This window comes from Balaenoptera musculus, chromosome 4 (genome assembly GCF_009873245.2).
Source record: "Balaenoptera musculus isolate JJ_BM4_2016_0621 chromosome 4, mBalMus1.pri.v3, whole genome shotgun sequence".
NCBI classification, from domain to species: Eukaryota; Metazoa; Chordata; class Mammalia; order Artiodactyla; family Balaenopteridae; genus Balaenoptera; species Balaenoptera musculus.
The window spans coordinates 144,496,462-144,519,554 of NC_045788.1; the positions used below are offsets into that span (position 1 = coordinate 144,496,462).

Below are 23,093 nucleotides of genomic sequence, written 5' to 3' on the forward strand. Positions count from 1 at the left end.
ACCTGCTGTATAAAAATAAATAAATAAAATTAAATTTTTTTAAAAAAAGAAAAGAAACAGACTGGAGAGACATTACAGGACATACGACAAGCCGAGGGTTGTGTCTGCGCTATAACAAACCCACAGATTCATAAGAAGGAAAGCGACTCCAAGGAAACGGACAAAGAACATCAGCAGACAGAAAGTGAAGCAGGTATAAATGGCCAACAGGCACGCTTTCATAAGACAAATCATTAATAACCAATTAGACCCGAGCGTGTGCTGGAGCGTCTTTCCAGCAGCATCTGGAAGCACAAACATTAGTCCCAAAGCTTGTGAAATACCTGAGACCTGGGAATGGCCTCCTGTGGGGGGTCAGTGTGCGGACACCCCTGGATTTGCCTGGCAGAGCCTCTTCCAACTCAGGTGGGGGTCCCTTGAAGACAGGGTGTCCCCAGGCCAGAGTCCCCCAAAGACAGGATCTCCCCAGGTCAGAGTCTCCCTGGGGTCAGTGTCGCCAGGGGAGAGTCCCTCCCATCTGCCCACAGGGCACCCCCTGGTCTGTCACAAGAAACAGGCCACATGGTCGCTGCTGAGGATGAAAGGTGTCTGGAGGCAGAAGCCCGGCCCCCTTGGTCTTGCAGAAGGTCGTCCCACCATGGGGTGGAGGGGGCAGCATCTGGGGGGGAAGGGTGTGGAGCAGCATTGGGGGGCCCTCGGGGAAGGCGGGAGGCGAGGCGGGCGGGCTGCAGGGCCTCCCGTGAGCGCCCCGGAGCTGGATGAGCCCCCCAATCCCAGCACCCGGTCCTGCGGGAGAGGGTGGGCGTGGCGGGTCTCCCCTCACTCGGGGATCGGTGCCCAGGTCCCGCCGTGCGGTGGGCACCAAGCAGGGTCCTGGGTGCCGCTCTGAGATGTCCGGGGTCAGCTGAGCCGGGGCCGTGGGGAAGGAGAGCGGAGACCCCGCGTTTCCGAGCCGCCACACACACACACACACAAACACACACACACACACACACACACACGGCGAGACCCCAGGCGCCTCGCCTTCCAACCCCTCAAAGGCAGCAGAGGAGGGACCTGGCGGAGATGCGGAGAGCCAGGACCAGTGGGCTGGGGTGGAGGGGGGGCCCGCGCAGCGGACGAGCTCCCGGATCACGAGGAGGGCCTCCTGCTCAGGGACGCTGTGATTTCCACCAAAAATAACGACCACGAGCAATTACAACTGCCTCAGATACAAGCAAGAAAGAGCGGATGAGGGGAGTCGTGAAGGAGCCGCGGTGCCTCCTGGGCAGCCTGGACCCTCGATGCACCATCTGGGGGGTGGATTTTAAACCCACTTGCAGTTCTTCCCCTAAGCCCCTTGGAAGGAACTCCGTCCCTCCCCATACGGGCCTGCGGGTCCCCTCCCCAGGACAGCACCCATCCCCGCTGCTCCACGTGTAGTCCGGGCCCCTACGAGAGCCTCTGGCCTGCGCCCACACTCCACTGGGAGAATACGGTAGAGGTAAGGGAGACCCTGCACCCCAAGTTCACGCCCTTTCCAGAGTTCACCCCTTGAGGACTTTCCTGGAGCTGTCCTTGCATTTGCACAGATACACGCACACCGGCTTGCACACGCAGACAAGCACACCCACCGCACACCTGCTCAGACACTGTCCTTGTCAGTTTAATTTGTAGGAGCTTTTCTATTGGTCATAGTAACTCTACCTGTTATCTATATTGGGTTTTTTCCTTCCAATAGGTTCTTGACATTTACTTTGGGATATGATGTCTTTTACCAAAACAAGTTTTGGGGGGGTTTGGGGGTTTTTTTTAATAAATTTATTTTATTTATTTATTTTTGGCTGTGTTGGGTCTCGCTGCTGCGCGCAGGCTTTCTCTAGTTGCGGCGAGTGGGGGCTACTCTTCGTTGCGCTGCGTGGGCTTCTCATTGCAGTGGCTTCTCTTGTTGCAGAGCACGGGCTCTAGGCGCACGGGCTTCAGTAGTTGGGGCACGCAGGCTCAGTAAGCTGTGGCTCGCGGGGCTCTAGCGCACAGGCTCAGTAGTTGTGGCGCACGGGCTTAGTTGCTCTGCGGCATGTGGGATCTTCTCGGACCAGGGCTCAAACCCGTGGACCCTGCATTGGCAGGCAGATTCTTAACTACTGAGCCACCAGGGAAGCCCACAAAACAAGTTTTTTAAATTTTCAGATAGTAAGACTTCCCTGTAAACATTTGGGTTCTCTGCCTTGCTCAAGGAGGATATACTCCCCAAATCATTTTCTCTTAATATCTTGTATGGTTACCTAGCAAGTACGTTCATACTTTTTGTTTTTCCATGTGCACAGCCTGTCTGGAAGGAATTTCAGAGTGTGATGACTTTTCCAAATTATTTTTAACGGGAACTTCCTGGAGGCAGGAGGCTACAAACACAAACACGTGAACATATATTCTTCATTCTTCCTTCACTACATAAAGAGAGCAGATCAAATGCAGCCGAGGACGCCCCCCGGGAAGGAGCTGGAGGCTGGTGGATATTTAGGGCCAGTCTAGTGCCCAATAGAAAAACAGGCTACGCACATGAACTGACTACAGAAAAGGAAATCCATCATTAATGATATGAAGAGACAGTCAACCTCAGATATAACAAAAGATAATTAAATCATACTGACACCCATCTTCCACCTCTCAAGGCAAAACCCCCAAAGTTTGACAATACACTCAGTTGGGAAGTGTATCTGTCAGCTGCTGCTACATAACAACCAGCCACGACGTCTCATGGATGGGACAGTTGAAATTTATTTCATTCCGGAATCAGCCAGGGCAGCTCTGCTTAAGACTCCTGGGGCTGCCTCAGGCCTGACTCTCACCAAGGGGCTGTGGGTCAGTGGGGAGGCTCAGGCCAATGGCAGTGGCCACCTGGGGAAAGCCGTCCTCCGGTGGAGGTCAGGGGTTCCCAGACAGGCAACAGGTGAGAAACAGGGAGTCTCCTCCAGCCCGGTGGGCACCGTGCTCACCCCCTCAGCCCCCATCCCAGCATTTGAGAGCTGGGGACACACTCCACCGTCAGTGGTGAGAACTGGGGCTCCTCCGAACTCTGCCACAGGGACAAGGGGGGATTGAGTGCAGTGGTGCAGCTGCTTGGGAGGGTGACACCCCGGGACTCAGCAGCCCCCCCACCCTGTGAGCCTTGTGCAAGATGCACGCAAGGTGGAGAGACACAGCAGATGCCGAGGGCACACACGACCCCGTTTACCCAAATGTCAGCCCACAGGGAAAACTGAGCCTTTGTGTGGGAAGTGTGCACTTGTGCCGGACGGCCTACAGGAAACCAGAGTGCGGTCACCGTGGAGCAGGGCCGTTGGGGTCAGGGGTCAGGGTGAGGAGTCTGTGACGGGGAGAGGGTCGATCAGGACATGCACCTTCCTGAATGAATCTTCTATTTCACAATGAAACGGTGAAGGAAATACGGGGAAAGGACGAGTGAATAAAGTAAGTATTAAGTAGGAGTCTCTAAAATAAACGCTGATGTGAAAGGGCTCCGGGCTATGGCCTCCAGGCTAGCGTGTTAACTAGGAACAAAAGTCTGCATTTGATCTGCTCTCTTAACGCGGTCAAGGAAGAACAAAGAGTATATATTCACATGTGTTTGTGTTTGCATAAACACTGAATGGGCGCAAAGAGGGAATTCAGTGATTTCCTGAAGAGGCTACGAAAGGGCTGCCGGGGGCCAGGTGGTGGGGACTCCGCACAGCCCTGGTGTTTGAACTACGCGACGCGTTGCCTATTTTAAAAGACCAGGTTGGGGCCCTCCTGCGGCTCCTGGTGTCGCCTGGATCTCCTATAGTAGCGCCGACGCTCGCGCGCTTACAGCTCCAAGCCTCAAGGATGCTGCCCTACCGGGGCAACACGGCCGCCTGCCCGGGCCTCTCCCGCGATCCCCGCAGGGCCCCACACACACCTCCCACCCCCCCAGGATCCCGCGGCCCTCCCTCCGGCATCACCGGCTCGGCAGCCCCTGGACCAGGTCGATTGCCCCCAGCCCAGGGGGCTCTCCGCCACACTCCCACCTCCCTCACTGCCCAGGCCCTCAGGGACCCTCCTGGGACCCCCACCACCGGGCCTCGGCCCCCGAGCTTCCACTGAGGGAAGTCAGTGCCCAGTGCCCGGGACCCCCCTCCCGGAGCCCAGGTCCAGCGCTTCGAGCTCTCCCGCCAGGACGCGGGACCCGGTCACACGTCACCAGCACCTCCCCAGGGACTCCCGGCCCTCTGCTGCTCCTCACCGTCTCCTGCCCTGCTAGGAGCTGGCCTGGCCACCCTCACCTTGGCAGGTCCCCGCCCATCAGGCAGCGCGGCCTTCATCCCTCCATGTGACGCGCTCTTTCCCCCAGGACCCCAGGTGCTCGGGGACCCTGTGTCACCTTGGGCTGCGCCCCCATTTCCCCCAACCTGCCTCCCCACACTGGCACCTCACGGGGTCCCCGTCCCAGCCGCTCGGCTCAGCCCTCCCCCAGCCCGCCCACGGATCCCCTGCATGCACCCCACAGGCACCGGTGTGTCCTCACTTTACTGGAGGCCCCAGGTGACGGAAGGTGACACCACGAACCCCAGACACACCTGCCCCCCACACCCTCCCCTCTCTGGGCCCCATGGGATGTGTCTGGAGTGGCCTCAGGGGGAAGCGGAGTCCAGTGAGGTCCCCCGCCCGGCCGTCACTCCTGCCGGGCCTCCAGCTGGTCCAGCACCAGTGCCGCCTGGGTCTTGGCTTCCTGCAGGAGGCCGGAGATGCGCTGACGGACCTGACAGACACAGGGGCCCCGTCACCACCCCAAGCCTGCCACCGACCCCACTGGCCCCGCCTCCCCGCCACCTCCCTGGGCTGTCCACTCTGGGTGACCCCAAGCCCCTGACCTAGGGGCCCCCAGCTCCTCATGGGTCTCTTGGTGGTGACGGGAGGGGCCCCTCTGTCTTTCCTGAGATTTGGGGCCAGCCAGCCCCCACCCTCCTGGTCTCCCCACTTTAGCCATGACTGCCAAGGGCAGGGCTATGTCTTGAGGCCCTAAGGGCCAGAGCTCAAGCGGCCCATCCGTTATCTCAATGCCCCCATGGTGGACAGGGCCTTCCCTGATGGCCAAGCCCAGCTCGGCTGGAGAGGCAGGTGGGGACGGGCTGACCCTCGAAAAGGCCGTGCCGCTCCCATTCCGAGCCGCGAAATCACTTTTTAAAGATTGTCACAAAATCACAGAGACACATGGGCAGTGGCCGGGGCTGGGAATGGGGGTGACTGTGGGGCATCCTTTGGAGTGATGAGAATGGTCCAGATCTTGATAGTGGTGGTGGTCTTGCAACCGCGTAAGTGTGCCTAACGCCACTGAATTGCATCATCTAACACAGTGAGCTGCGTGTTTCGTGAATTTTCCTCCAATAAACAGTAACAATGAAATTATCACAGATGCTGAAGTGGGATCATTGCTTAGGCTGGAGACTGTCCTTTGAGACCCTGTGCTGCCAGTGCTACAGCCCAGCCCCCCTGGGAGAGACCCCAGCCCTGGCCAGAGCCCCCTGGGAGGGAGCTAGGGGGTGCCGGCAGGCCCCCAGGCCACCTGCCTCCACAGAGACGCTGAAAGACGGCCCCAGCCGACCCCGACGCCTGCGTTCTGCGGGCCAGGCCTCGTCCACCTGCAGGAGCTGGAGGAACTTCTCGGCTGATGGACACTTCCCTCCCCGAGGGCCTGCTGGCCAGGTGCCCTGGGCCCCCAGCCCAGGGGGCTCTCCGCCACACCCCCACCTCCCTCACTGCCCAGGCCCTCAGGGACCCTCTGGGAGCCACGGCCCGAGGGCAACCTCCAGTCCCGTCGGTGGGCCCGGCCCGCACCCCTGCCCACCTGGTCCTTAAACGCGTCGTCGGTGACATCCTTCAGGTTGATGAGCACATTGAAATACGCACCAAACACCCCCGTCTCCAGGGCCTTCACTGCCACCTGCAACCGCCAAGGGGCAGGGCCGGCGTCGGTACCAGGGGGACAGCAGGGCCTCGCCCTGCCCACTCCTCAGCCCAGGGACGGGGCCTGGGGGCCTCACGCCTCAGCCGTGAAGACGGCAAACTGACCAGCCCAAGGGCTCCCTCCCGGTGGCAGGGCCGGCCCTCTCCCCACAGAGACAAGCAGCTCGGCCCGGCCCCTCCAGAGACGGATGACGACCAGCCCGAGGAGACAAGGCTCCTCCCCTCAGGACGGGCTGCGGACACGCAGAGCCGGCCCTGCTGTTCCTGGTGCCCGGGCCTCCGCCCACGGGCTGCGGACGGGGGGCCTGTGCGCGTCTGCAAGCCCCTGGGTTTTCTGGAAGAGGGGCGGTGGGAAGGAGGGAAGGGACGGGGTCTGGGGGACGGTTAGGGGTGGCCTCTGGAGACACACTCGAGCTTCTGCTTCTCTCTGCCGCGCGACCTTGAACAAGACCTTAATGGGTGACGGAGCCGGCCCTGCGGGCTGAGACTGACCGAAACGCCCCGTGAGCGCTTGTGCCTGCCCGGCTTGGTGAAGAGCTGTAATGCCCAGTGACCCTCCGCACGTCGCCCCTGCAGCGGGGCTCCGCCGCGTACCTGCAGGTCCGACCGGCAGGCCAGGTTCACGCACAGGGCCAGCTCCTGCAGCGCCGGCCACAGCGACGTCACCATCTCCGCCAGCGCCAGGGGCACGGCCACCGCCCGCTTCAGCCCCTCCTGCAGGGCAGCCGCGCGTCTGGAAGCAAGAGGGTCAGTGGTTAGAGCCCAGGGCGCCTGGGCACCGCTGGACCCACCTGATGGCTCCGCTCTGAGCAGACGGAACCAGGGTGGGGACCACAGGGAAGCTGTTCTTCAATCACAACACACCCCAGAGGGGGGCTGACTGGTTCCCGGGCCTCCTGAGGCGCCCGGATGTCCGCAGCCACCACTGCGCTCACCTGTCCTTGTCCTCAGGTGTGTTCTTGGGCAGCTTCGTTGCTTTCTGCCGGAGCAAACACAGAAACGTGCGGCTGACTGGCTGTGATGAGGGGACATGGGAGCCTGGGGGAGGGAGGGGCTTCGCGCAGGGCCCACACCACCCCCGAGGTCGGTTCCGTGGATTATAGCCCTGGGCCCCCGACAGAGGAGGGCAGGCGACCCGGCGCAAGGCCCCACGTTGTCAGTGCTGGAGGCTGGAGAGGAGGGTGGAGGGGAGCGGGTTCTCCAGCCCCAGGCCTCCCAGCCTCCAGGCGAGGCAACCGCACAACCCCCGAAGTCCTGGTGTAATGGTTCAGGCCGTGTCCCCGCATCCCCGAGGGGCCACACAAGCCAGGCCTCCTCTGAGGAGCCATCACCCCATGTGTCACTCTCCTCGCCGCTGCCGGGCAGGCCTCCCCCGTCCCGCACCCCGCGCTGTGAGCACCCGTCCAGGCTCACTCGCTCACACTGGCGCCTGAGGCCTGCCCACGTGCCGGGTCCAAGGGCATAGCTGGTGGGGAACGTGCCTTGCTGGTTTTGTAGGTTTCGCCAAATCTCCGCCCAAAAGCCGTTAACAGTCAGCTGGTCCATCAACCCTGCACGAGCGTAAAGGATCCCTGGACCCGACCTGAACCAGATTCGATCAGCATCCTGACCCGACCAGAACCAGATCCTGTGACCATCCTGACCCGACCTGAACCGGGTTCTGTCACCATCCTGACGTCCCCTAGCCTCCCCGGGCGCCCCTCCGGCCGCCTGTCTCTGGTGACACGTTTCTCTTTTCCACGTGGACCCACAGCAACTCCTCACGAACACGGGAACCTGCTGACTCCGCTGCAGACCCAGGTCGGGGAGCGGGGGCACGGGGGGCTCCACTGGGCAGAACTTTGCTGATTTTAGTCAAGTCTGACTTTCACGTGGCCACGTCTGTGTCTGGCTGAGGAGGGCTGCCCACCGCAGTTTGATTTATTTTCTGATTCACTGTGAGGTTTGTTTGGTGGGGAGGGAGGTACACAGCTAGCTTCCGACTCTGCCTAGAGATTGCTCATGTATTCGGTGGAAGATAAGGATGTTTTCTTATTTTTGTTCAAAAGTCTGTCTTCTTGTTGCTCAGTGGGGACATAGACCAGTGCAGTATCTACCACACTCACGTGTGTGTGTGTGCGTGTGTGTGTGTGTGATTGTTGGTCGGGTGTGTCTTCAGTCTAACCATTCTATTTTAGGTTTTCTCTAAACCACACCTCTTTGCTGACTATTTTTCTTTTTCTTTCCTGCCTTTTGATTAGATTTTCATTTTTCTACTGCCCCCTCCAGTTGTTTTATACTTGTTTTATTTCTAATCTCTAGTGGTCAGAATTTTTAATATTTGTTTTTAATTATGTATTATTATTTATATGCACGCTGATGCTTCTACTCGAGCCCCTCTCAGCATCTAAAGTTCTTCAGACCACAGATGGCTAGAGGTACCTGGAGAGAAGTTCAATAATTCTGGCCTGGGGAGGCCGTTTAAACTAGGACACAACACCAAGGAAAGAGCAAAAGAAAGACTGAATATTCGACGACATAAAAACACAAGGCTCGTATGGTCAGAAACCAGTACAAGCAAAGTTGAAAGTCAAACAAGCTGAGACTCCCTGGCTTATGAAAAGTCCTAGTCAGCACTAAGCAAAACAGAGAAGAAAAGGACACCTCACTTTCCTGAAAAGGAAAGAAAACCGCTGCAAAAAGTATGAAAATGCTCCTGCCCCACCCACATGAGACGCTCGCACCAGGGCAGCAACAAGAGATGCACGTGACAACCAGGTCCAATGGCCGCGGCGTCAGGGTAAATGGTGGGAGGACCACTCCAGGGCTCAATCCACACAACCTCTGCCAGGGCCCCTGGGCAGCACCCTTCAAGTGGGGAACACACCCACCCTGGAGGGAAAGCCCTTCCCCGAGTCGCTCCTACAGCCCGTCCACCGAGTGCCCAGCGACGGAGGCCAGCTGTCCACACAGCCTGTCCCAGGTGCCGACTGGACCTGGCCAGAATCCCCAACGGGGCTGGTCCAAGGCCTCCACTCCAGGCGTCCCCAGAACCCCGGGCCACTGAGCCGGGGGTGTCCCTGCTCCAGGAGGACGTCAGGTGAAAGATGCAAGCTGCAACTGGACATCTGCCTGCCAGCATTTGTGTAAGAAAGGAAGAGAAAGGGGAACCCAGTTCTGCCCGAATGCACACAAACATCTCAGGGAAACGTACGCACTGGGGCTGCACCTGCTTGGGCGGGGGGACGGGGCGGACGGGGGGCAGCTCACCAGCTGCCCTCTGCCCCTGTGAACTCTGAACCCCTGAGGCTTTCACCTATTTTAAAAAGCAAATAAACGAAATTAAAACGTAAAAGCGCATAGGGGAAAGGTGATCAGTCTCTGTACCCCGCCCCCAGGGACCCAGCTTCTGTCACAGGGTCACCTCCTCCCGCAATGCGACATCCTAGACTGTCCCCGTGCAGATGCGGCACTCACGTCGGGGCGCCCAGCCCAGCAGCCCCCGAGGTCGCCTCCCGAGGTCGCCTGGCCCAGGTCCTCCTGCCCCGTCCCCACCCCCACCCCCGAGGCGGCTCTGGATGCCTGCTGTCTGCTGGGAGCTCATTCCTTCCCAGGCGTGTCTTCCTACCCCCGTGGGGTCCGAGCGCCCTCACTCCCGCCCCTCCCGGGTCCTCTCTGCTGGATCTGCCCTCAGACACGCCTGGGGCTTCTTGACCTTCCTGCAAGTTCCCCATCCCCCGCCCGGTCTGATGGACGTCCCTCCTCCGCTGCCCCCTGGATGGGCACTCCCTGGAGGCAGCCGCCCACATCCTGTGCTGCTGAAGGTGCCCGGCTCCCCGGGGGCCCTTTGTGTCTCGTGGCTGAACGTCTTCTCTGATCTCCGAGACCATGACCCTCAGCATTTCTTCTGTGAAGATTCCTGTTCCCGCCCTTCCCGGGATGGGAGCTCTTCCTTGGGGACCTTGCTTTTCCTCCGGCATCTGCAGGTCTGGGTGTCGCCCATCAGCGGGACTCAGGGACGTGGGCAGGGGGACGCTGAGCCTGGCTCACCCTCAGAACAGGTGCCCTTCTCGGCCCTCCCCCAGCCTGCAGAGACCCCGACCTGCAGTCACGCCTGCACCACACCCGCCGGGCTTGGCCCTGCACGAGCGGGGGAGGGGGGCCCAAGAGGGGCCAGACCACTGTCTCCTCCCTCCAGCCCCCGGCGTCTACAGACACCTGTGCTCGTGGCAGCCCCTCCCCCTCCCCCTGTGACCCTGACCCACTTGTCTCTCCTCCGGACCGCGTACCGTCCACCGACCCCACTCGCCCTCGGGGCTGCCTCTGCGGGGCTGGTGGTGGAGGCCCGCCTGCACGCTCACCAGGTAGGCCTCGAAGGCCCGGGCGTCGGCGTCCACCATCGCCGTCAGCTCAGCCCAGGCCGCGTGGAAGGGGGGAATCAGGCGCCGCAGGGTCGCGTCCAGGTGTTCGAACTGGCGCCGCCCGTAGGTCATCAGGCCGGCCATGGAGGCGAGCGCGGCGCCCTGGGGAGAGCGCCCTGTGCGTGGGACCGGCCCCAGGCCGGGAGACGCCCCCAACCCCGGCCGTCCGCCCCGCATCCTCGCCCCGGCCCCACTCACCATGGCTGCACTGGCTGCGGCCACGGAACCGCCCCCCGGGGCTGCCGAGCGGGCGCCCACCTCACGGACGAAGGTGCGCAGGGGCTGGTCGACCAGGCTCTGCTCTGGGCCAGCCTCGGGGACCAGGTACCTGCAGGGGTGGGGCAGCTGGGAGTGAGGGTCTGCGTCGTGCAGGGGCGGGGACAGGGAGGGGGCGGACAGGGCCCCGGGTCATTGCAGCCAGGCCGCAAGGGTGGGGCTGGCCAGGCCGGGAGCCCCTGACTCGCACCACTGCGGGGGGGGGGGGGGGGGGGGTGGGCAGGGATGTGGGCCCGATATGCAGAGTGGCTGCCCCGGGGAGGGGCTGTGACCAGCCAGGAGCTGCGTGAGGACAGAGTGGCACCTTGTCGCGGCCCCACTGGGCCCCCCAGCAAGCTCCCAGCCCCACGCCTGGTGACAGAGCAGAGCTCTGGCGGACAGAGCAAGCTCTGGCCTCCACGCAGGGGCGGGGGGCGGGGGCTGCTCACTCGATGATCCGCTCCTGGGGGTTGAAGGGGGACAGGGAGTCCAGGCCCAGCCGGTTCACCACCTGCAAGAGGGGCCGGTGACTGGAGTCCCCTTGATCGCAGGTCCCACCCCTGCCGCCCGCGGGGCGCCCTGCCCTGGTCGGGAGCCTGCAGGGGCACAGCTGCCGCACCCCATGCCCGCCAGCAGCCCTGCCGACTGAAGGCCTCGCCCAGAGCAGGCGCCCTGCCTGGCCTCCGGACACACCACCCACCCACCGTGCTGCTGCAGCGAGACCAAGGCCCGTGGTGACCCCATCCTGCCCGCACAAGAGCCTGCGCTGGAAAGGGGCCAAGAAAACTGCCTCTTTGGACAGGAGTCCAGCTCCTCGGGTGTCAGGGTCTCTCTGGTTCTTAAAGGCCGGGAGCTGCCTGATCTGCCCAAACGTGAGACTTGATATGTGAGGAAAAGTGAATTTTACCCGAATTCAAAATCAAGTTGGAAATATCCCCATTTCGGAGTAGAATCCTTTCCACCAAAAAACACTCAGGACACTTTATGATGCTCGATGCCGTCAGCACAGTCCCAGCCCCTCTGAGCCACACAGGTGACATGTTCCACACAAAATAGAAAGTGACAAGTGCAGCTTGAGGGAAACGAAGCAGCAGGTCCCAGGGGACAGTCATGAGGTCTCCCTGAGGACGCGGAAATGGGGCAGAGAGCGCCCGAGAGCTGGCGGTAGAGCCAGCAAGCGGCCCGCCTGCCGCAGAAAACCTCAGAATGAGGAACAGGATTGTCAGAGTGGAATTCAGCTCCCGGCAAAGCCGGCAGAACATAAAGGAAGCCATTCACAGCCAGAAGCGACCAGAAATGCCCGGAAAGACCTCCTCTCCCAGAAGCTGGGTCCACCCTGGAGACATCTGAGACCTCTCACGAGCAGGGGAGGTCTCGAGCCCTCAAGAGCTGGGTCAGACGGGAGACCCTTGAAAGAGGACATCTCCAGGGATGAATTTGGGAAAACCGCCCATCACAGGAAATATTGGGATACTTCCCAGTCTCGGCCTTCCGTTTGGTGAAGCACAAAAAAAATCTTTCCTGGGAATTCTAACCTGACGGGGAGGTGGGCCACCATTCGCACAGAATTCTCTTCCTGTGTGGCTCCAAAGCTCCAAGCAAAGGGCTCATCTAAAGTGGTCCAAGCATCTAACAGAGGCAAACACAAACTAAACCAGGTGACCAAGAATTACCGCAGACGAAACTCTAAAGAACAGGCAGTCACAACCAAACATCACCAAGCACAGGAAGAAGCATCACCACGAGAATCCGCAGACACACAGTTTGCAGAATCAGACCTTCAAAGACTGCAGACCTCAGAACTTTCAGTTAAAAAATATAAAATAATATGTTTTAAAAGACAGTAGAGAGCGTCAAACACACTAATAAGGAATAAATAAATGTGGGAGAGGTGAAAGCTTCTTACAGAAAAAGGATGAAGTTAGAAAACTCTCCATGCTCCTAATACTTATGGCTGGAATTTTAAGAGGAACAGGTCATTTACACATTCTTAAACTACCTCCCCAGGGAGTTCTTATTAACAACAAAAGGAAAACAGAAACATTGCAGTGATAACCCTGGGTCGGGGATACCAGCTTGACCAGAGGACCCAGGTAACGCCCTGAGGGGGATACTCCGTCACATCTGAGCTGCTCCTGCCAGAAACGCACACGTACACCCAGCGCTGAGCCAGGTCAGACCAGCACCCAGCGAGCAGCGCTTCACAAAGCCACCAGCCGGTGCTCCACAGCCCGTCACGGTCAAGGAAAGACGGGGAGAACTGGGGACCTGATCCAGATTAAAGGCCATGAAAGACAAGCCACCCGAACCCACTGCTGGTCTGGGGCAGACCATGGAGAGGGGGGACACTGATGCGATTTGACTACGGTCTGCAGATTAGATACCAGGTTGTACCGTGCTGGATTTCCTGGTTTTGATCATTGCACTGTGATGGGTAAGAGAACTTCCTTGATCTTAAGAATTACACCCTGAATAAACAAGGGGTAAAGGGCACAGTGTCTTCAGTCTACTTTAAAATGGTCCAGGAAAAAATATGATTATGCATGGAATACAGAAAAAGAGTGATACAGCGGATGGGGCAAAATGCAACAATAGGTGAATCTGGAGGGTATAAAAGAGTTCCTGGTACTGTTCTTGCACCTCTTCTGTGAGTAGGAAATTACATCAAAATAAAAAGTTACACAAAACTTTGTAACCGCTAGAAAGAGAATAGACCCAGCCATAAACTGCATCAGTGATTGCGAAGTGAAGCCTGAGAAAACCACAGTGAATACGGGGGAAAGAAAGTACAAAAAAGACAGAATATGTGGAAGAAAATGCTACCGCGGTGTAACGGGTGTCGGTAAAGTGAAAGGACCAAAAACTGGATCAAAAATACAATAGAAGAAAATATTCCTGAAGCTAAACAAGAATGAACCTGTGAATCACAAGAAACCCTGTTCCAGAGAAAAAAATGATGCAGAATAATCCACAGCAAGACTCTTATGGCAGAGTCATTGAATTTCAGGGATAAAGATGGAATTCTTCAAGCATCCTGGAGAAAGAACCGGTCACCAGGGGTGGGGAGATAACTAGATGGCCTTAGACCTCCCCACGGGGACACTTATTCCAAAAGGTGGTGAAGATGTGTTTGCAACATTCTCAGGAAAAGACATGTGACTTGAGGTTTTGGTTGTCCTACTGTCTTGCAAGCATAAAGTCACAGAAAGACATTCCCAAACATGCCAGAACCCACAGAAGGCCCCTATGAGCCTTTCTTTAAAACTCTGCTTGTTTGTGAAATCCAGCCAGACAGATGGGAAAGGACAGAGATGCATAGTGACCTCACTCGTGTATAGAACCAAGATTAAATATCTGTGGATATTTAATATGTGTGGATATGGTTACAGAAGGTAAATGTTATACAGCTGACAATGTAAAAATAACAACAAAGCAATTTAAATCTGGAACAGAGATGACCACTTACACAAGTGCATTAATTTTTTTGTCTCTCTTCACCAAGAGTCAACAGACATTGTCTAACATTGATAAAGAGCTAAAGGATTAAATACATTATTTAAACTTAAAAAGTTAAACACCTAGAACTAATAAATGAATTCAGCAAGGTAGCAGGATACAAAGTCAACACACAAAGGTCAGTGCATTTCTAAACACTAACAGTGAACAATCCGAAAAAGAAATTACAAAAACAATTCTGTTTTCAATAGCATAAAATACTTAGGAATTAATTAACTTAACCAAGGAGGTGAAAGACTACAATGAAAACTACAAAACATGATGAAAGAAGGCAAAGACAGGTGAAGGGGAACACAGCCCACATCCAGGGCTGGAAGGACGGTGCTGTAAGACAGCACCACCGCCCAAAGTGGCCTGCGGAGTCAGTGCGAGCCCCGACACGTCCTGACAACGTCTTTTGCAGAAATAGGAAACCCCATCCTGGACACTGGTGACAGCTGCACAACTTTATACACATACACCAGTGGCCAGTACACTTAAAAATGGTTAAGATGACAAATTTTATGTCATGTCTATTTTACCATAATTTAAACAACTGAAAAAATATTTAAGCACCAAAATAACCAGCTCCCTAAAAAATAGCACAAGTCTAAAAAATGAGGAAATAGAGAAGGAAGAAAAGACAGCAGTAAATGCTGTGTAGTTACTTTCTCATTCATTTTCTGTGTCTAATGTTACGGGAATGTAGATTATTTTCTTAAAGTGTATATTATGCTTTCAGATGATTATTTCTTCAAAGCTACACAATTGAGTATAAGTTCTGTTGGTTTCTGCCAGCCAGCAAAATGCAGACCTCCCTCTACCGCACTTCACAGATAGTACGTTTTTGACAAATTGAAGGTTTGTGGCAACCCTGCTTCAAGCAAGTCTATTGGCACCATTTTTCCAACAGCATTTGCTCACTTTGTGTCTCTGTGTCACATTTTGGTAATTCTTGCAGTATTTCAAATCCTCCACCGGCACAAAGATCACGACTCTCTGTAAGCTCAGATGATGGTTAGCATTTTTTAGCAATAAAGTACTTTTAAAGTAAGTATGTACACAGCTTTTTTAGACATAATAGTATTGCACACTTAATAGCCTACAGTCTAGTGTAAACATAACTTTTATACACACTAGTAAACCAAAAAAATCGTGAGTTGCTTTATTGTGATATTCGCTTTACTGCAGTGGCCTAGAACCAAAGCTATGCTATCTCCAAGGTGCCTGTATTGACAAAAATTAAGTCAAACTGATACATTTGGATAAAGTTTTTAAATTAATAAATCAAAAAATAGAGATAAATATATTATTATAGGGTAATTACCAGAATTCCTAAAAATAGACTCCTCCATACAGCCCAAAGGAAACCACACACTCTCATGCCTAAAACTAGGACAAAAGTAAGTCCAGACATACCTGCTAAATTAGCAGATACAAAAGGATAAACCCAACTACCAAAAGACAAAAGCTTTCAGAAAGGGCTTCCCTGGTGGCACAGTGGTGAAGAATCTGCCTGCCAATGCAGGGGACACGGGTTCAAGCCCTGGTCTGGGAAGATCCCACACACCGCGGAGCAACTGGGCCCGTGCGCCACAGCTACTGAGCCTGTACTCTAGAGCCCCTGAGCCACAACTACTGAAGCCACCGCAATGAGAAGCCCACGCACCGCAACGAAGAGTAGCCCCCGCTCGACACAACTAGAGAAAGCCCGCGCACAGCAACGAAGACCCAATGCATCCAAAAATAAATAAATAAATAAATAAGTATAAATTTAAAAAAAACTTTCAGAGAAATCCAATCACACGTTCATTGTAAGAAACGCCCTCAAGACAAAATGACTCAGAGGCCAGAGCAACAGGACTGAGAAGGACGGCCACACCCAGAGCAGGCGGTAGGACCTGGGACCAAAGGAACAACTTTGTGAATAACCCATGGACACTAGATTCACGCACCCAAATCCCAACAGGCAGGGAGCGGACGAGGGGCAGGTCCTTCCATCCGCAGGATGCGGCTCCAGGACCGGCACCAGGCCCGTCCTCTCCGCTGAAGTTTCACAAGACTGAACACATTTTAGGTCACAGAGAAAACCTCAACAGTGTCCCCCAAGTGAAAACAGTGTGATCTCAACTTCCAGGCACAGACAATAAAACAAAGAAGGAGGAGGAGGAGGCCTGGGCCCGCAGACAGTGCCCCAGGCCTGGGGTGCAGGTGCCGGGAGCCCCAGACCTGCTCCCTCTCCCTGACACACCCCCCCCAGCCCCACCCACCAGCCGGAGCCGCTGCCCCTCCTCCAGGACGAAGAGGTTCTCCTTCTCGCAGTAGAAGGCGGCCACGTCCAGCAGGGCCTTCAGAGGCACCAGGCCCACCAGCTGCGAGCCCACCACCGGGAGGCTCAGCCCCTGCAGAAGTCAGAGGTCGGAGGTTGGGGAGTCAGCGCCCAGGGGGCTGGGCTTGAGAACGGGGGGAGGGGACCCACCCTGCTCACCTGGGCTTCTCTGCAGGTCTCCTCGTAGACCGTGTGCAGCCCTGTGACCTCAAAGTCCAGGAGGTTCATAGACACCTGAGCCAGGTTCTTCTCATCCAGGTACCAGCCGATGCCCTGCACCTTTCTCAGGCGTCCTGGCTGTCAAGGACAAGGCTTGCCCAGCCCGGCCCGGCCCAGCACTGACAGCCCCTTGCCCCTGCATCCCCCAGCCAGCCCGAGGGTTCCCTCCCACCCCAGACACCCAGACGAGGGGGGCCGTGGCCTGAAGACTGTGCGGTGTGGCCGGGCAGCCGGCCTCAGGCGGTCTGCGCCTCACTGTCCCGTTCCCATCGGAGCCGGGAAAGGGCCCGCCCACCACGGGAAACCAAGGCCCCAAGGGGTCAGTGCCGCGGTGCCCGCCCCGCACAAGCCACACGCTCAGACCAGGCCCTGCGGCCCGGGCATCCCCGCCCACAGCCCTGTCCTGGGCGCGGGGCCCTGCCTCCCACCCCTTCCACCCCTTGCCCCAGAGGCCAGCTCCTGGCCCTCACTCCCTGGGGCGACTCAGTCTACCTTTCGGGGTTAGGTAGACTCTTGACTTCAGCAGAGCACAGAGAAGGATTGGGGAGTGGCTGTGTTTTTGTATTGTGCTTGCAGACAACTGAGTGTTCGGCACGGAAGCTGGGCTCCCAGGCCCTCAGCTGCCTGGAAGGCCCAGGTCTCTGGGAGTGGGGCCTGACAGGTGGGCAGGGCCTCCTCCACCGGGTGTCTCTGTGTCTGTGTCCAACTCGAACTTTCTGCAGGAGCGATGCTCACACTAGGTGACAGCTATGATGTCCGACTTGGTGGATCAGGGCACCTGGGGGTACCTGGAAGTACCTGAGGCATCTGGAGGTACATGGGGGCACCTAGGGGTACCTGGGGTGCAGAAGCGGCTGTTTTCCTATCAGTGTGGAAATGATGCAGTATTTTAACCACAGCTGCAGCCCTGCAGCTTCCATGGAAAATGTCCTTAAAGACCTGCTCCCCAACTTCAAACCCTGGAACCCCAACCCTGCCGGTCCCACGTGGCGTGGACACCGAGGTGGGCTGCTCAGCAGGTCCACACGCGGGGCATAGCCTTGGCCCTCTCCGGCGGCACCCCGGGGTGCCCTCACCCGGTCCTTGCCGCGGCCCTGCTCCCGCAGGTCGAGGGCGATGCGGTGCGCCTGCTCCCTGGTGCTGAGCAGGTTGACGTTGAACGCGATGAGGAACTTCCGCGCCCCCGTGACAGTGGCCCCCCAGCTGGGGACGAAGGAGCTGGGGCCGAAGTCGGGCGCCCACTCAGCCTGCTTGAGCTGGGGGGAGACCAGTGGGTGAGGGAAGGGGGGAGGAGGGCCCACCCCCAGACCGCCCCCTGGTAGGGGACACCGCACCTTCTCAGGCAGGGCCTCGTACTCCCCGGCCCGGATGGCCGGCAGAGACTGGCGGCTGGCCGTCCGTGCTGCCTCGCCGTACAGGTACACTGCAAGGGGCCTGGCCGGTCAGGCCCGCGGCCGGCGGGCGCTGCAGGACCCCCATTCCCGCAGCTCCGTCTTGCTGGCAGCGCCCCCGTCTCTGAGCCCCGTCAGATGGGTGTGGGTGGTCGCTGATGGGCACTCTGTATGGGCCAGGACCCCTCCTCTGCCCACCCCCGCTGCCCCTGCACAGATGCCCCAGAAAAAAGCCATTGCCCGCCCTCAAGAGGGGCTGGAAGGATATTCGTGTTTCTCTCCAAAGTGCATTTTCGTTGAACGATCAACACACCCGCAAATTAAGGAACGAGGAGGAGAGAAGACAAAACTTACCACCAGCTCTGACACCTGCACAGGGCAGGTGACACCCGTCCCCCAGCCCGTCCATCAGCCACATCGCAGGGGGCTGGACCCGTGCCCGGGCTCACAGGTCCGCCAGCTGCCCTGTGCTGGGCTTTTCCTTGATTTGGTTAATTCCCCAAAGAGACTGTTTAGGGCTCCCCATCCATCCTGCTCAAGTCCTTTACAGAGTGGCTACTCGGTCCCACTGCCTCCCTGACAGCTGGGACCCTGTCCCTGTGTTTTGTCCCATTGCAGGAGAAGCAGGACATTCCTGCCTGTCAAAAACCTGCATGGTAGTGTTTTGGGGTTTTTTTCTTAAAATGCATTTTTAAGGATGCAAGAGCAGAGAACCTCAAGGGATGGCTGCTGTTGCTGCTGATGGGAACTGAAGTAAAGTGAGGAGGGGCCGGCTGGGGGAGCCCCTGGGATAGGCCCCCCTTCCCCAGGCACGCACCTGGCACACCCAGCTCCTCTGCCAGCCGCTGGCCAAAGGCCTGAGCACAGAGCACGCATTCGTCCATGGTGACGCCCCGCACTGGGATGAAGGGGCACACGTCCAGGGCGCCCATCCGAGGGTGCTCCCCTGCACAGAGATGGGGGCTGAGGAAGCGGAGGCCCAGGTGCAGAGCTCGGGGCGGACCCTGCCCTCCGGCCCCCCGCACACGCACACCCGCACTGACCACAGGGCCCCGGTAGAAGCAGCCCCTGATTTCTGCGGCATCTCAGAAGTAAACCCCTCCCTCCCCTAAGAGCCGAGAGGATAGCTCCGAGCCCTCAGGGAGGGGCGCCTTCACCCGGCTGCCTTACAGAGGGTCCTTCTCAAAACCCGAGTCCCGCCGTGGGTCAGATGGCGGCCCCCGCGCCCCCCTCTCCCCAGGCGGTTCCTCTGAGATAAGCCTCCATCTCTCTTCACCAGTTGGGATCTCGTGTGAATTCCCTCCCCCGCTGTGGGCGTCCAGAGACCCTGCCCTTTTGACCAGCTCCCCGTGTGTCCACCGATCTTTGACCCTGCAGCCCAAAGAATGTGTTTGGTTTGTGGGCTGTTGACAGATCGGGCTGTGTCCCCCACCCCCGCCCAGGGCCTGCACAGAGCGCGATCACCTCTCTGCCAGCCACTCTAGGGCCCCCTGAAACGTGGACGGGGTCCAAGGAGCATCCAGCCAGCCCCATGGCCCCATGCCCTTGGCGAGTCCTGCGGGCGAGGCCGGCCGCGCGCACTCGGGCCCTCACCTCTGTGCCTGCCCATGTCGATGAGCCGGTGGGCGGCCCGGGCGGCGTTGAGGGCCCCCTCCACCACGTCCTCGGGGCGCCCCACGAAGGTGTAGACGGTGCGGTTGGTGGAGGGGCCAGCGTCCACGTCCAGCAGCACGCAGCCCGGGGTCTGCACCACCGCTCGGGAGATGGCGTCGATCACCTGGGGACAAAGCCAGGCCTGTGCCTCGATCTCCCCACGCGGAAGAGGGAGCGGGAGCTGCAGGGGCCGTGCCCGCCCTGCCCCCATTCAGACATGACGCGGGGCGAGGACCTGGGCATAGGGGGGCAGGCACCCAGGCAGCACCCTCCGGAAGAAACCGAGGCAGGAAGCAGAACCTGGGCACAGGGGCTCTCAGGGCCCCGAGAAGGTGACCCACAGGCCAAGGTTACAGAGGGTCAGGGCCCCGGCCCCCAGGCCACCTGTGTCTGGGGGGGGGAGGGGGAGCGTGAAGGGCCCGGAACCTTCCGAGGCAGCAGGAAGGCCTGCCCAGCTCTCTGTGCCTCAGTTTCCTGCAGGTCACGTGGGGATGAGAGCGGCGCCCGCCTCACAAGGTGGGGAAGGGAGACGGGGTACCCCCCGGGGACCCTGAAATGGCCCTGGGGGTCGGGCTTCAGGGGCCCTGTTTTCACACAAGAGGCCAAGTGACCCGCCCAGACCCCAGGCCCAGACCTGGGCCAGGACCTGCCTGCCTGCCTGCTGCCCCCTTCCTCACCCTTTCCAGAGAAGATAATCCCCAAACCTCACACTGAGCCGCGTTCTCCTTGCCCTGAGCCCCCTACACTGCCCCCCACCGCCCCAGGTGCCTCACCTCCTGGTTCTTCCCCTCCGAGAAGTTGGGGACACATTCTACCAGCTGGGACATGGTCCAGGCCCTGCTCCAGACGCTCCTCTCACCAGCAGAGGTGGGAAGGAGGCCAGCGGGGCCTTTATGCCCTCGGGTGGCGCCCCACCCCGGGGCCAGGCTTCTTATTAACTGAGTAGATGGGGGAGGGGCAGAGCCAGGACCCCGAGAGGCTGCCAGCGGAGGGGGAGGACTGAGGCCTCCACCCACGTGGGCGTGGGCTCCGCCGAAGGAGGTGCCTGTGACCTGGACCCTCGGGGGAAAGTCCTCAGCAGGCTGCGGCCTCAGGTCAGCCCAGGCTTGAGGCCCAGCTGGGTCCAGGGTCCCCTGGTGACCCTCTGGGTGACCGTACGATGACCCTCCACGCCTTTTGTCTCTTGGCAGAACAGCCAAGCCTCAGGGCTGCAGGGGGATGCGAGGGACCGGCTGTGAGGCCCCGGCACTGGCCCTGGCTCTCAGCAGAGGTCAGCGCACCTGGTCGGGCAGGAGGCGGGGCAGGGGGTGAGTGCGTGCAGGTGTGTGTCGCTGCCGGAGGGGCCCCACAAGGGCGACGCACCCCAGGTCAGCAGCACAGGGCCCTGAGCCCAGAGAGCCAGCTCGAGTCAACGCCATCTTGAAGTCCTTCGTGATTTTTGAACAGGGTAGTGTTTCCATTCTGCAAAGGCCCATGGATCACATGGTCATCCTGGCAGCACACGGACCCCCACAGACCCCTGCCCCCAAGAGCAGACTGCACCCATCCATGGGCCTCCCGGAAGCGGGCACCCCACGCGGCCTTTGTGGGGTCAGCGTCTGCAGCTGTTTCACCCCTCGCAGTCACCACGGGGCCGGGAGAGGGGATGCCCAGATCTCTCGGGCCAGCAGCTGTCTGGTCCTTGGGAAGCCCACCCCTCCAGCAGCTGCTCACGGGGACTGGGAGAGGCAGAAGGGCTGGGTGAGCCCAGAGACCCTGGAGGCCAGGGGCAGGCCCGTCCTGTCCAGCTGTGGCTCCCCGGGCTGACTGTGGGTGAACGTGGGTGATGGCCGTCCTGCCCCCCGGGTCCCAGGAGGGGACGTGGGCACCCCGGCAGCACCTGGTCCTTTGCGAGGGCTCAACCAGGGCAGCTCTCCAAACTCAGGCCCCGACGCCAGGTCCCACCCGAAAGAGCCCGCAGGCCCAGGGGTGGGGGCCCAAAGTGCCCACCAGACGGCCCTGCATGATGCAGAGGGCCCCCAGGTGGTGGGGAGTCTCAGCCAGGGTAGTGTCTGGCGGCTGGGAGGGATGAGGTCTGTTATGGGCTCAATTGTGACCGCCCCCCCCAAATTTATATGTCGAAGCCCTAATCCCCAGCGTGACCGTGCCTGGAGACAGGGCCTTTGCAAAAATAATGAGGTTAAAATGAGGTCACTAGAGTGGGCCTGATCCCATAGGACTGGCATCCTTATGAGATTAGGACACAGACGCCCACAGAGAGTGATGACCACGTGAGGACACAGGGAGGAGACGGCTGTCCACATGCCCAGGGGAGAGGCTCCAGGAGGAACCAGCCCTGTGGCACCTGGATCGCAGATTTCAGCCTCCAGAATTGTGAGATGATAAATTTCTATTGTTTAAGCCGCCCTGTCGGTGGTATTTGTTACAGCACCTGAGCTGACTGAGACAGGGGCCAGTGCATCTGGGACACACAAGGCTGTGACAACCAAGGGACAGGGCGCCCTAGCACCTTCATCCTCATACCTACAGCAGAGAAGGAACCAGGAAGGTGTCCTGACTGCAGAGCCCCAGGGGGCCACCTGCCCTCTCCAGGCTTCAGGAAAGTCAGGGGCTAGAGGGCTCTGGCAGGAGTGGGGCTGTGTGTCCTACGGAGACGGTTCTGGGCCAGGGCTTGGCCACGGCTGGGAACGCAAGATGCAGGGACAGGACCCAGTGTGATGCTGTGACCAGTTTTGTTTTTTTTTTTTCTATTATTTTTCTATCTCAGGGGAGTGGGACCAGTTCTTGGGGGCAGTTTTGAGACATTAAAATTTTTGGCAGGTGCTAAAAATAGCTCCTGAATAGCGGACCCTGGAAAGCTCCACCATTTACAGGAAAAAGCCATCTCACCAGCACTCGATTGCTAGTTTCTACTACCACCTTCCAACCAAAGGGACCAGGGCTCTCCATGCCAGAACCAGGCAGAAAATCGACGCCCTTTGCACACTGGCTCCCCTCCCCTGGGGGCTCCTGCTTCCTCCAATCATCTCCCAAGTAAACTGCCTGTCCTGCGCCAGCCTCACTGGCAGGGCACACCCACACAGCTGCACGCGAGCACGTGGTTTAAAGCGCTGCAGTCGCTGTCTTGCAATTCCTGACTTTTGAAAAAGGGGCCTGTGTTTTCACTCCGCCCTGCAGATTCTGCAGCTGCCCTGCCTGCTGCCGAATCCTTGCCCCGGGCTCCGCCTTCGGGTAAACCCCTAGGGGGACGGACCGCTGCCCTTCCGAGAGGAGGCACTGCGACCACAGGGGAGGGGGCCAGGCGCCGTGTGTGCGGGCGGGTCCTCGGGGTTGGTGGCCCCGTTCCAAACACAGCGGGGCCTCCGCTGTCAAAGAGCAGCGGTAAAG

The 23,093-nt window shown here is 58.7% G+C and overlaps 1 protein-coding gene across 7 annotated transcripts; it reads right to left on the reverse strand.

Annotated features, from left to right (window-relative positions):
- Window positions 1-2,052: 2,052 nt before the first annotated feature.
- Window positions 2,053-20,598, reverse strand: FTCD (formimidoyltransferase cyclodeaminase). Of its 7 annotated transcripts, none has more exons than XM_036851055.1 (14): window positions 20,480-20,598; window positions 19,647-19,830; window positions 18,871-18,999; window positions 17,997-18,085; window positions 17,739-17,918; window positions 16,603-16,740; window positions 16,385-16,516; window positions 11,069-11,130; window positions 10,563-10,692; window positions 10,305-10,466; window positions 6,900-6,943; window positions 6,559-6,697; window positions 5,846-5,941; window positions 2,053-2,096 (listed from the first exon to the last, which is right to left on the reverse strand). In XM_036851055.1, the coding sequence occupies exons 1-14, from the start codon at window positions 20,531-20,533 to the stop codon at window positions 2,082-2,084; spliced, it is 1,554 nt and encodes a 517-aa protein (XP_036706950.1). In that variant the 5' UTR covers window positions 20,534-20,598; the 3' UTR covers window positions 2,053-2,081. The 7 variants fall into 7 exon arrangements, 6 of the variants coding, with proteins under 6 accessions (XP_036706950.1, XP_036706948.1, XP_036706952.1 ...); XM_036851053.1 differs by lacking the exon at window positions 2,053-2,096 and adding an exon at window positions 4,513-4,759; XM_036851057.1 differs by lacking the exon at window positions 2,053-2,096 and adding an exon at window positions 4,513-4,750 and having other exon boundaries at window positions 5,836-5,941.
- Window positions 20,599-23,093: the final 2,495 nt, after the last annotated feature.

What these genes read in the sequence shown, in the direction of transcription:
- FTCD (XM_036851051.1), bottom strand. Translation starts at nt 20,533, where the DNA reads ATGTCCCAGCTGGTAGAATGTGTCCCCAACTTCTCGGAGGGGAAGAAC. An exon ending in ACGAGGCCCTGCCTGAGAAG is followed by an intron (nt 17,919 to 17,996) that starts GTGCGGTGTCCC and finishes GTCTCCCCCCAG; the next exon opens with CTCAAGCAGGCTGAGTGGGC. An exon ending in ACACCTGAGGACAAGGACAG is followed by an intron (nt 6,698 to 6,899) that starts GTGAGCGCAGTG and finishes TCTTGCTTCCAG; the next exon opens with ACGCGCGGCTGCCCTGCAGG.